General features: G+C 44.3%; 1 protein-coding gene across 1 annotated transcript in view; it reads right to left on the bottom strand.

Annotated features, from left to right (window-relative positions):
• Positions 1 to 13655, bottom strand: part of SLC12A9 (solute carrier family 12 member 9) — a 681455-nt gene that overhangs the window by 487641 nt on the left and 180159 nt on the right. Inside the window, exon 5 of the mRNA XM_069646063.1 lies at positions 4900 to 5190. Coding sequence (XP_069502164.1) covers positions 4900 to 5190 — 291 coding nt within the window. The remainder of the gene's footprint in view (positions 1 to 4899; positions 5191 to 13655) is intronic.

Here is a 13655-nt window from a genome sequence, read left to right as displayed (position 1 = left end):
TATATTTTTGTACAGCGATACCTCTGCCTCTGGGCGCTACCAACAAATACAATAAATAAAATTACACCAATATAGAACATTTAGTAAATAAAGGTTTTTAAAACTAACATCTTTGAGTCTGTGTCCCTCTCGATACCATGCCGGTCTTACACACCAACCCTACTCCTCCTTTGAAAGCATTGTCTGTAAACGTGGCGTCTCTCCTACTCGCTCTCTCTCTTACGCTCGCCATCATCTAACAGGCCCCTGGTCCCATCTCTCTATTCCTCGCTGAATGGGCCGACTTCACCACCTGTCTCCTGAGTTCAATCTCTGAACTTCTCCGCCTTGGAGACTTCAATACCCACCTTGATTCCAATTAATGTAACACCTCACTGTTCCATGACCTCTGTGCCTCCCTCACCATTCTCTCTTCTGGCCCAACCCACTCTGCCGGACACTCACGATGCCTTCCTCTGTTGATCTTCCCTCATCTCCAACCCCCTCACTACACTCTTCTCCTGGTCTGGCCACTCCCTCCTCTCCTCTCGCCTGGGACGTCTTGACCCTCTGACTGAGCAACCCCCACCACTGCCAGACTCCTTCATGGTCATCCAACCGATGAACTGAGTGCCAGTCGCTTCCTTTGCCTCTACCTTTATCTCCCTCTACCACCTCCTCTATCGACTCTCCCACTGACTCCATCCTTGCCAATCTTCAACTTGAACTTTCTATCTCTAATACTCTTGACACTCTTGCCCCTGTCACGAGAATCTGCCTGAAACCTACCTCCAAGCAGAACAGCTGATATGACTCTGATCTGGCCTCTCTGAAACACAAGTGCAGAGTTGCAGAATGGATGTGGCAGACTTCGGTTTCATCCACTGACAAACTGACCTGCGCCAACTCCAAAGGCAAGCCCGCATCTCTGGAGCCACTAACACAGCCAATCTTTTCAAAAGTTGCAAGGCACTAGCCAATACATCTGTAGTCTCCATCTCCCCTCTTCCTTCTCAGGCCCTCTGCACTGCACTGGCAACCCATTTCTCAACTGAAACTCAGGTTATCCTCGCCTCACTCTCCACCAGCCCCACCTCTCTTCCTCTCCCTGCTCTCTTGGCCTCCTTTGGCTCCTCTCACTCCCTCACCCCATCCCACTCTCTCCTCCTTCTCACCCATCACACCTGATGAGTTCTCTAGAGTAGTCTGCTCTATGAAGGTCTCTTCCAAACAGGTGTCTCCCTGTTCTTCCAGAACCATTACGGACAACATCTACTCTCTTTGCTCTGTCTCTAGCTGACTTTCCCCAACTACTCCTTAGCCTCTGGCTCTTTTCCCCTTTACCTCAAAGCACTCCCTTGTGCATCCCCTACTAAAAAAGCCTTCCGACGACCCTTTGTGTCCAGCCAGCTTCCACTCCATCACCACTACCCCCTTTCTTGGCAAACTCCGGGAGAAGTTGGTCTTCCCCCAACTGTCCCATCACACTGAACTGGTTGGTTGCCTACATGACCACCAATCTGGATTTCTGGCATCCAGAAGTGCAGCAACTGCTCTCCTGAACACCTGTAAAGAACTACTTGCGAATGCCGATTCTAACTCTCCTGCTGGGCTCATTGTCCTTGATCGCTCTTCTGCCTTTGACATGGTCAACCATTCCAGCCTCATAAAACGACTCCAGGATACCCTTGGTATCTCAGACCGGTTGCTAGATTGGCTGACCACCTTCCTCACAAACCATCGCTCCCAAGTGCACCTGGGCCCTTTTTCCAACTCCACCACTCTCTCTACATATGGTGTCCCCCAGGGCTATATTCATTCATCCTGGCTTTTCAACACCTACCTCGTCCCTCTCGCTTTATCACCACCTTCGCACCTCACTTCCAGTGTTATGCTGATGACACACACAACTGTTCTTCAAGCTCCCCTCTGCATCTACCTCTTCCCCCTCCCTTATCTCTGCCTGCCTGTCTGCTATCCAGTCCTGGTGTGCTTCCAATGATCTCCGTCTTAATGCCAGTAAAACAGATTATTCCTATCGGGATACCTGTTCCCAGTTTCCCCCCGGCACTTTGGCCGCCCTCAATTGGCTCTCTTCCTTCTCCTACCAAGGCCAACAATCTTGGTGTCATCTTCGATGCCTCTCTCTCCTTCACTCCTTACATCCTGGACCTGGCCAGGAAGGCCCATTTTCAACTTCACCTCCTCAGAGGCATTCTCCCTTTGGTCACTTTCCCCCAGAGGCTCGATGTCTCTAGAGCGCTGGTCCTCTTCGGGCTCCAATACTTCAACAGCTTCTTCCTTAGCCTGCCTTTTTCATCACTCAGCCTGCTTCAAATGATCCAGTATAGAGATGCGAGACGTATCCTTGGCCTCAAGCCCAGGGTTTGTATATCTCCAGCTCTGTAAACTCTCCACTGGCTCCCAGTGACTGCAGAGATCATATTCAAGACTCTGTGCATCATCCACAAGGCTGTTGGGGCCTGGGACCACACTTCCTTCAACTCTTTCTCTCTAAACACTCTCCTTGTAGATCCCTCTTCTCTGCCAGCTCCACTTCTCTGTTGATCAAACCTTTCTCCAAGCAGAGAGCTTGGGGCAGATCTCTCCTCGGCTGGTGCCTCTCTCTGGAACAGCCTCCCTCCTTCTCTCCGCTTGGAACTAGACCACGTCAAGTTCTGGCAACGTCTTAAAGCTTTCCTTTTTCCTAAATCTCTGCCTCCTCTGCTAACCGCCTACTGCTGCTGAGACTGGTGGCCTGGTCCATCATGAGTCCAACAAGTTCCAGGCCCTCTGCCCATTCACCACCAACACCACCACCCCTGCACTAACCTCTGGGCTGTCACCTGACTGCCGGGTGGCAGATCGCCCCCTGCTATTGAGGTATCTCCGCCCTTGCACTTAACTGCTGCCTCCTCACAGGTACTCTTCGGCACTTCCCCTCCGGGGGACCCCACCAGCACTTATCCGACCCTAGCCTCCCCTACCCTTTCATCTTCCCCCTCCCCTGTTTCCGCCCCATTTATGCACTTGCATGTTCCAAATGTCACAAGCCTAGTAGGACCATCCTTGTTGCATTACTTATTTATGTATTGTTATTGTTTCTTTTACCCCCATGTTCCCCTCCCTTCTACCTTGTGGCGCTTTGAAACACGGTTTTGTTGTACAGGTGCCTAACAAATACCTGATAAATGAATAAAATAGTGTGACAGCACTGCCTATGTCGATGCAAAGCATTTCAAATAGTTTATTTCCCACTAGGTAGCGGCCTATGTAAAGGATGCGAATCTAAACTGATTTACAAACTTCACAAATATAGAGAAACACACACACACACACACACACACACACACACCTATCATGCGCTGTATTAAAACACAGACAACACAATAGAATGATAAATGTTCATTGCCTCAAAGTACCCTAAAATAAAAACGCCTTTAATGATAAGCCAGGGCACTAATTACTCCATATATGTTAAGCGAAGGAACACAAAACCTTAATCTGTTAAAGTGAATTTTACAAGCAAGGTCATGAAATGGAAACAAAAAATATGTTAGCTAAACATAAAGGAGTTACAAAATTAAGGAAAGAAATAAAATTATAATCTATAGAAACACCCTTGCTACCAAGTTGTCCAAATCATGCATGCATTTTCACAAGAATTTCAAAGAAAGAAACACAGAAAGCAATAAACATTCCTCTTCATACACTGATACCATCACACCAAAAACATGTAATTAAAGAAGCTGTGCAGATATCAAACCCTGTTTGGTAGTGCCAAGTTATAACCAAACGGGTCAAGCAACTGACATGGTCTGGCTAAACATTGCCAACTACTGCATCCCTCCTCGAATGACAGCAAAGACTGGCACCCTATTCTACAGTATTCCACAAATTAGGTTCTCTGAATGTTGCTAAAGTGACACAAATGAGCCAAACAGAAAAAGATAGTTTACCTCTTCTCCAGATCAGCATTTTAACCTTGGTTATAGAAACCCTTATCTCCCCAACAGATGGATTGTAAATACTTTTCCATCTAGGCTTTTTCCATTGACCCACGTTTTAACTTTAGATTCACTTAAATCTTTTTGTACCCCTTTTGCACTCTGCTTAATTAGCCTACTAAAGAATTCTCATATAAACTTGAATACAGTACATCTAAGCGCCAGTTTTGTTATTGCTGCTCTCAATGCTAAATCTGTGGCTAAAAAAGCATGGCCACTGCCATATGCATGCCATCAGTGAGCTGAGCAAATCATTCTTTTTGGGTCCCTTATCAAATCCTACTTTCATATAAACCATGACTGTCCCACATTTAATACAGTTTCCTGTATCAGCACTTTCACACAAGGCTAGGCGAGTGCTGCAACAGGTATGTCCCCATCGGACACCCATGAACGATTTCTTACTATTAACAGATGACTGGATCCAACAGAAATCATATCCAACATTTACCAAAAATCACTATGTGCCTTCTGGGATTATGCAGTCCTATTGGATGTGCTCTTTACCATCTGAGCACAGCTGGAAAGAAGTCTTTAGGTCTGGGGACAAGGAACTAAAAAAAAATAAGGAACTCTTAGCATAGAAAACTCTTTTTAGAATGCTTAATAGGACACATCTCAACCCTGCAGCAATTCCGAAAATTCTGCACTACTGGGCATGTCCCGAAACTAAGATAGTAAGGCTCAGTAATGCAACAAGAGACTGGATGGTGGGATTAAAAGGCAGTTTTTAGTTTTATTGACAGTGAAGAAACATAAGTACTAAAGGAAATCTATTTTCTTCACAGGGTTACTTCCGAATTTGAACATTATTAATTCAATTTACTCGTATAACAAATCTGTCCGGATATCAGAATGCAACAAACCGAAACCCCAGCCCAGGTTCATACACACTGTGGTGCTCAGGACCTACCGTCCAGGTTGTCTCGCAAGGTAGACACGTTGAAGCCAGTGTAGCTTGTGTTGAATGTTTGGTTGCCACTGTGAACTATCAGAATGTGTCGCGGCCCCACAGCAATGAAGCTGATGAAGATGGTGACCAGCACCAGGTTCACCAGCAGAAAGATGAAGAAGGAAGCTTTGGAGTAGATCTCAGCCCCCACAAGGCACACCAGCAGGCACAGGAAGAGGATGACTGTGCCATACAGGAAGTTGTGGAAGTAGCTCTCAGGCAGCACGTGCAGCTCCCCAGCTGAAGAGCCTCCTGCAGAGTTGCATACATGGGAGAAAAAGAAATAAAAAAAGTCAAATGGGTGATGGAAAGAAAGATAAAAAGCAGAGACTAGCTACATTTCAAATGTATACAGGAGAGCTCAGGATTAACATCGACTGGGCTGCCATTGGCTAAACCTTTACAGTACCCAATGCAAGATCTTCACTCCCTAGTATGGATAACAAAAATCTTCCCAATGGAAACAAGAATATCTGCTTGAGGAAAAGACAGGACCACGGATTTAAAAATCCATCATTAAATTACTAATAGTACAAATGTGCATTTATCAATGCTACTTTGAAAGAAGGCGGGACATTTACAGGAATAAGATCATCATAAGCCCCCCCCCCTTTGCCATCGGGTACCTGAAGGTTTGCTTTTATTCGCTAGCAATGCAGAACTACTAATGCTGGAATACAAAGAAAGAATTGAGGAATTAATTTGCTACTTAGACTGGACATGCACAAATGGAAAAGTGTGGTCTGTAGTCATTTGCATGAACTGCAATAATCCTGCTTTTAAATATATTTCGAGATACAGCTGTTGCTACTGGTTGAATGGTAAGCATGAAGAGACCTTCTAGTACCCGCGTCACAAAAGGATTTATTTTCCACATGCATGAGCCATGTTCTCATGCAAGTCAGAATGTATATGCAATTAAAGAGCAAGTGCTGTGTTGTCCTGATAAACAAAAGGATGTACGCAGGGGTGTGTCGTACGCATTTTAAGCACCATTATTTTACAGATGGAATGGAATGCATTCAGACATGTACTGCGTCTGCCCCGCTTCATGGACTAAAGGCACTTCTAGTCTAACCTGGCGCAAATCAAGCACAGGTGACTGCCAAGGCCTGTAACAAAACACTCATGCACGGGTGTAAAAGGTGCAGCCCAGGCCACGTAAAGACTTTGAAGCAAACACACTACTGCTGATGTTGTCTGCTGTCCGTCTACCTGCCATGACCAGAGAGATTGCGTCAAGACAGGAGAACATCGAGAGAACAGCAGCGAAGACCTTGAGACAGCCATGGCTAGGTGGTCTCAGAAGTAAGGTGTCTATATGACCTTGTATTTTTAATATTTAAAAGAACTCTTTTTACCTTTTTGTTTAGATACGCAGTTGCTTAGGATTTAAGTTGTATAGTGTCTTGTGACTTCCCCTTTTGTAAAAACAAAAACACCCAAAACCCTGCTGGTACACCGGGAGAGAAAAAGTATTCGTGTGCATATAACAACCAAAGAACAGTAACACCAGTATTCCTTTGTCCATCCTTCATTTTGTGTGCTAGTTACTTTAACCTTGTGTCTTTTTCCTTGGGGGTAATTTCGGGCCTCAACGAGGCGATCCCGAACCCAGGGAAGCAGGGTTTGGAGACAGGTAAGAGGCAGGTCAGATTAAAGGTTTCAGATGTATATTGTGCGCCCGCCTACCCCGGTCTCCCAATAAAGTGCATAATTCGATCACCCCGCTACACGGCCATGACCACCTCTGTGCAAATTTGTATTTCTACCCCTCGCCAAACAAACATTACAGGCAATGGATCATTTAAGGCCATCCACAAGAAAAGCATTCCCAGCAACTACGTGGATGGAAGATGGACTGTGGGAGGTTGTGGACAGCAGGAGGGTCCTAGTCTTTCTCCCACATTGATCATTGGAGCTAATCAATGCGCGTCGGCAATGGCCTATACATGAAGTGCATGCAGTGCTGCACATGCATGTGGTGTCAGGCCCTTTACAAATGTGCAGATCCCCATGGTGAGTGGCATCCGTTTCTGCATGTTGAGGCCCTTGCATCGTGCCACAAGAACTACTGATAAATCTGGCACAATTCCTCAACATGGATGGCTTGAATATATTTATCATCCATTATTACCAAATGCCCCCCAAACTCTCTGGGTGATTTACCAAAGATTATTTAAAGTGTATATTAAAAGCCTAAAAGCATTTCAGCCCTCTACCAAACCTAGAGGAACTTCCTCACCACAAGGAATGCCCTCGGGCCTCCTGGAATTATTCAGCAACTCTGCTATGAAACTGGTGGACACTCATGCACCCCTAAAATCCAGCCAGGCTAAGACCAAACCATCCACCCCATAGTACAACCCCGAGCTAGCTTCCAACAAACGCTCAATCTGGAGACCTCACCAACCTCAAGTCTCTGTGTGCAAACCGTAGGAGTCGGATTACCGAGTCCAAAGATGCTTACTGCTGCACCACCAGTACAGCAACCTCTGACAGGAGCAAAGCTCTCTGAGATGTAAAGCATTGTACCAAAACCTCACCGAGCCCGAGGTAACAGGTAACATGGCTCTTTCAACAACACCTGACCAAGGACTAATTCCAATGGATGCACATACTGACGCACAGATCTCACAGTACTGCACTACTGTAAAAGATGCCAGCCCACATGCCGGATACCCACACGCTATACAGCACTCTGCTGCTCTCGAGCTAGGTCGCGGCTTTAGAACAATAAAACGTTTGTGTTACATTCTGATCTTTTTCAAGAGCCTTATGGAATAAGTTGCATCTTCAGACAAAGTGTCTTGCTATTGGTCTGACGATTGAACCCTTATCTTTTCAGCCACTCACAAGTGGCCCCCATTACTTTATTTAGATGCCAGTTGAATGACTGCGCATCTGAGAAGTGTTTAATTGTTCAGATTTACGACAGAGATCAGTACAAGATTATATCCAACCGACATAACCCAATTAAAGTACAAAACGCATAAAATATCCCTTGAGAAAGCAGTAGTGCCAACTTACAATCGCTTAGGCAATGGCATCTTCTTAACCCACCCACTACAGTCAGATTTCTGTCCATGGCATGAAACAAAAACGAAGGTCATCATGAAAACTTGAAAGATTCCGTTTTTGGTTCACTGTAAATGATAACACTAGATTAGAAAAGATCCATGTATTGAAAACATGACATCCAAAGATGGCTTTTCAGTCGCACTCTTGATGCAGTGCAGAGGCTGCCATCTCTGCCCCTTAGACCTGTGAACTCTTGTGATCTTACAGCCCGTATGCAAGAGAATTGTTCAAGCATTTGAACAGTCCAAATTAGTGCAAAGGTAGAATGGGGCTTGGGAGCCCATTAGCCAGTGCTGGTTGGCACACAGTTTTGGATACACAATACGGATCCATGAAAGTGCAAGATATAACAACAGCAACAATGTACTTGACATGCCTAAACCAAACAGAGTATTGCATATGTGGAAGTGATGAAATAACTTTGATTAGACTGAAGAAATAAACAAAAAGCAAGTATTTTCTCAATTTTCAGAAGAATGTGCCCCGATACACAGCATCTATTGCTATGAAGAAATCCACTTGGAGGAGATGCTCTGATGAAGACCAGAGGGAAGTGCCAGAGACCATTAGACCGAACTGTACTACAGGGGAGGAAACATACGTTGGGTGTTGCCACGCTTTTGGCAAACATCAGAACAAACTGTGGCTGAACAGGAGCTTCCTAGAGTTTGTTGGGCGGTGAGTCCTCAAACCAGAGACTCTGAGCACTGTGCTGGTGGACCTGAGACATTACCATGACAGAGCCCTAGTGCTGCGTGATGTAGCAAGAAGAAAAAGGTTGACATTTGCAGAAATAGAGTTTTTGAGTTCCCAGAGTTTGTGAAGGATTCCAATCTGGCATCACACACCGGACCAGGACCTTTGCCCTTGGCCTTAGATGTAGCGTGCGATTAGAATACTTTTTCTTTATTTTCTACAAATTCGAATTGAGCCGATACCCAGCCCGTCTCACAACCCCTTTTACAAATACCCCGGGTCACAATGGACCATGAACCAGGCCAGTGGGTGATAACACAATATTTATTTTAAATTCAAAGAAAATCACACAATTTTTATATTGTGCAGCAATCATCAATGGGGTGATAATTACAATGAAAAGCACTGAAATCCACTTGGGTAACCTTCTACAAGAACATATCCAAAGCACAAATAAATAGGAACACTTTTTCAATTAGGATAGATAGCACATGAGTAAAGATTTCCCTCTGCAACGTTCCCTCAAACCCCAATTAATCAAATTCTGATTGGATAAGCAGGGAGTCAGCGATATGAGCAACCAGAATCAAAGTGCGACCTTGCCTTTCAAAATAAGACCCTTTGCAAAGGCATAAATAAACACTCGGAATTTGAAAAATAATTATATGTGTGGTTAAATAATGATATACATATGTTTTATCACAGTATCAGGGAATTAATATCACTAGCAACTATAAGGTAAGGTATCACAAAGGGCATACAGTTCAAAAAGCAACTTGAAATGAAAACACATTGCAGCCCAATTCACACGTTGAAAAGTTGCAATTTACACATTTGCAGTTTTAAATATCAAAACGTTTTTTTAAAAAGACGGCTGAAATGCACAGAATTGGAATGCGGTTTTTAGGGTGGGTGATAGATGCACATCATAGGGACAATATAGAAGTGAAAGAGTGGCTATAGCTGAAGTATTGGATGAGATTTGCAAGGTGGAATGAAGTTCGGTTTAGGTAAATTAAAGCAGTTAAGAAAAGAAAATCGTCTTTAAAAAGGAAAGGCAAAGTTTACTTAAATTAAATTATCTACACTATATGGTTAAAGAAAGACACGGTACTTTCCAAGATTGATTTGCAACATCAACCTTTTCACCCTACGTTCAACTTTATGTGGGAATTAATTTGATTATTCCAAATATGACTAAGGATTTATGATCTATGCAAGACAGAAATAAATAGAAAAGTGGCGCTAACGCTTGGAGATCAATGAAAAGATGCACAGAGAATTCTGACATTTTAACAATGAATCAGGGTAAAGTGGAACAAAGGCAAAGTATCAAGATGGGGTAGGCTATGTGTGGCTATGGGATGGGGAAATACAATCCGCACTTGAGTTTGGGGATTTGGACAGTCAACCGGTTCTGGACTGAAACGCTCTGGTCACAGTATAGCGGCAGACACTCCTAACAGCAGGCAGCTGGGCAAGTCTGGTCACTGGATGGCAAGGGTACAGCGGGCATGCAAGTAATGAGCAAAATATCTGTCTGGTCACAGGATGCTCCCCAAGGGTACCACAGCTTTTCCCCTTAGCTATTGGGATATTTGTGGGGTTTTCTGGATAAGTGGACCTGCTTGGATAGAGTCAGTTACGCTTTGGCCTTGCAGTAGAGTCTGGAATCTTGCAAAGGTGGATCTGGAATGTCTGGATACGCAGGTACTGGAAATTAAGGAGAGTGTGTGTCAGTCTCTCTTTATAAGACGAGTGACATCACAGAATTTATGGTTGGGCAGAACTAATCTAGACCTACCCCCAAGAACTGGATAGGTCCGCCTGTTTTGGTCACCTCAAGGAGGGGACTCAGTTTAGGGGGTTATGTTTTATGAGGTGCAAAGCCATCCCACAGACCTTTTTGCCAAAAATCAAATCTTAACATAAATTACACATTTGTACAGTTGTGGCACATTAACAAATTACATAGGCAGATTACATATTTCACACAGAGCATGGCAGTCCAATCCTCCCATTTGTTGGACTTTGTTTCATCCGTCTAATTGTTCGTCCTTTTCAGTGAGAAAGGTCATACCTAAAATTCTACAACTTTATACATGTGTACATATTATCATAAGGCATGTTAATCTTGAATTTACAAGTGGAACCATATACACTTTCCTCAGAATATCCAATTCTCTGCCATTTCTGTCCCTTATATGCCACTGAAGGCTACCACGTCTTGAATTACAGCCATCAAAATTGCACCTAGATCATGAAACTTATTTCTGCGTTGTCCAATTGCGGAGATAAAAGCCTCAAAGTTTTATTAATAAACCAATCTTTAAACGCAAAATGGGCGGCCTTTGTCCTCCACTGGGACCATTTTTTTCTTCAGGCTGCCAACAAATGTCAGTTAAGCCCAGGGCTGCCCTGGAGTTTCCCCAGCTTGAGTGACTTGTGGTTTTAACTTCCAAAAGTCGCATGTAGGTGTCCCAGATCTAATGTCTCAAGCTGAAGCCCAGACAGAAGTCTGACAAGCGAGTGATATTTCTTTCTTTTGGTCCATTCTAAGTTTTCAAGGGCCGCAGTTAACAGGTAGGTGCCCCAGAATCTAGTGTGGCTTCTTTTTTTGGGGGGGGGGGAACATCTCCTGTTTCTAGCAACCCCCCAGCAGAAAACCTGTTTAGCTAGTTCCACAATGCAGCCAATGACTTTACTTAGTTCTTTTATTTTTCTGCAAAAGAATCATGACTGTTGAAACAAAACATCCCATCTAGGTTTTCACACAACACCCCCTGACACACCTAGGCAAGGTAAGGGCTTTATTCAACATTGTACTTTTAAAACAGGCATTTTTCTTGGTTTGCAAAAACATATTTTGACATGTGGTAAAAGCTGCTGGGATTTCCCTTTCAAATTCGGTTTCTCTCTCTCAAACATTGTTTTGCAGCCCTAGTCAGTTTCACTTATACAGCAATCTGTTTAAGACACAGGTCCACTGAAATTGACATATGCCCTTACAGCTAGAGTTTCTTTTGAAGCAGTGATTTTTGACATTTTGTAGCCCAAAAGTCAAGCTTCTTCCCATGCGGTTGAAAGTAAAGCTTCTGTTGATTTCCCAGACTTGGTCTGACACAGCCTACCATTCAGGAATAAGGCTCTCTTCTGCAGGAGCATACTCTGAACATGGATGGGCATGGCAGGGCCTCACTGATAAAAGCAGAGTAATATAGAACAGATGAAGAGAAAGCAGCAGCATTTTAAATGTAAAATATTTCCTTTTTCCAATGGGAAACTTTGGGCTTGCACCAAAGCAGCACTGCCTTTTCACTCTGCTTCTATAGTACACACCAGAACACACCCTGGCAGCCTTTCTTGGTGTGCTCCCGGTTTCAACTTGCCCAATGGTGCTTGGCAAAACAGTGCACCCATCCTTTTGTAGCTGCAAAACGCAGTCATTTTGCTGTTTACCAAGCTGCACTTCAGCAGTTATGGACGGGAATTCTGCTGAGTGGGTCAATGTATCCCACAAATGACCCCCCCCCCCCAACCCTGACTCTTCTGAAACTTCTTATCGAGGGAGAGAAGGGCAACGTGGGATTCATCTATAGGGCTAAGTGCGGTTCATCAGGTGGAGTCCTTCTTCCATCATGAAGCGGTACACCATGATCCTCCCGTTGTCTCTCAGAGTGTGGAGCGACACCCACAGCTTCCCCTTAGGTCTTTCTTTGTGGTGTGGAGCAACACCCCCAGCTTTTCCTCCGGCCTTTCCTTTCCAGGTCCCCGGGGAGGTCCTCCTTGGTCCAGAACTTGCACAAATCTACTGAATAAATAAGAACTTGTTACAACATTTTCCCACTGACTGCCTTCCCGGAAGGAGGACAGCAGTGGGACACAACGTGCACTGCAAACGTAATAGTACTTTAGACGATAAAGACAAATAATCACTCACAAGACACATAACTACTGGTGTTACTAGAATTTTGGGGATCCCTCTCGTATTGACAATGAAGAAAAATACTCCCTGTTAAATAATTATACCTATAAGCCTACTGGTTCTTTTCTGGTTCTTTTTCTTGTTCTTATTCTCCAGAGGTCTCCTCTATTTGATTTTCTCTTGGCTCCTCAATCCGCCACAAAGTATGTCTGGGGTGACAACTTTTTAGCAGATTAATAGGGACCCATTTCTCTTCTGCCAACTCTCCTATGGGGATGCGGATTCTATAGGCGACAGGTGAAATTTTATCTACAATTTCAAAAGGACTGTGCCATCTCGGTAGAAATGTACGCTCCTTGGTCTGGTTCCTTTGGAAATTGTACAAGTAGACCCTGTCTCCTACTTGGTATTCCTTTTTGGAAGTTTTTAAGTCATATTGAGTCTTCATCCCCTATGCAGATTTTTACAGATTCTGAAGAGCATACGCAAAAGCATGTTGAAGGTGTTTTCTTACATTCTCAACATACTCATGTGTTGTGGAGGTGTTTATCAGTGTCTGCTCTTGTGTTCTGTAGAGCAGATGCTGAGATAGCGCCATCCTTCGCCCAGTCATTAGCTCAAATGGAGACATCTTGGTCGCAGAAGAAAGTGTAGATCTGATAGCCAGCAGGACAAGCGGTAATCGGATGTCCCAACTTGGCCCAGAATCTACCACAAACCTTTTTAGAATGTTCACAATGGTTTTATTGTACCTCTCAACTCCCCCACTAGAGGAGATCAGTATGCAATGTGAAGATCCTTTTTACCCCAAGTATCTCCCAGATCTTTGTCATCACTTCACTGGTGAAATGACTACCTCGGTCTGACTCAATCCTTTGGGGTAGGCCAAAACGCGAGAAGATGTGGTTGATCATCAGGGCAGCTGCTGGATCTGCCCTGCAATTTGGGGCCGGGAGACATTCCACCCATTTGGTAAACAAGCATGTTACTGTTAACATGTACTTGTTCCCCCTAG

Source organism: Ambystoma mexicanum, chromosome 1p (genome assembly GCF_040938575.1).
Source record: "Ambystoma mexicanum isolate Mex_15411 chromosome 1p, UKY_AmexF1_1, whole genome shotgun sequence".
NCBI lineage: Eukaryota > Metazoa > Chordata > Amphibia > Caudata > Ambystomatidae > Ambystoma > Ambystoma mexicanum.
Note: the sequence above shows the minus strand (reverse complement) of the source record. Positions and strands in the feature narration are given on the sequence as shown.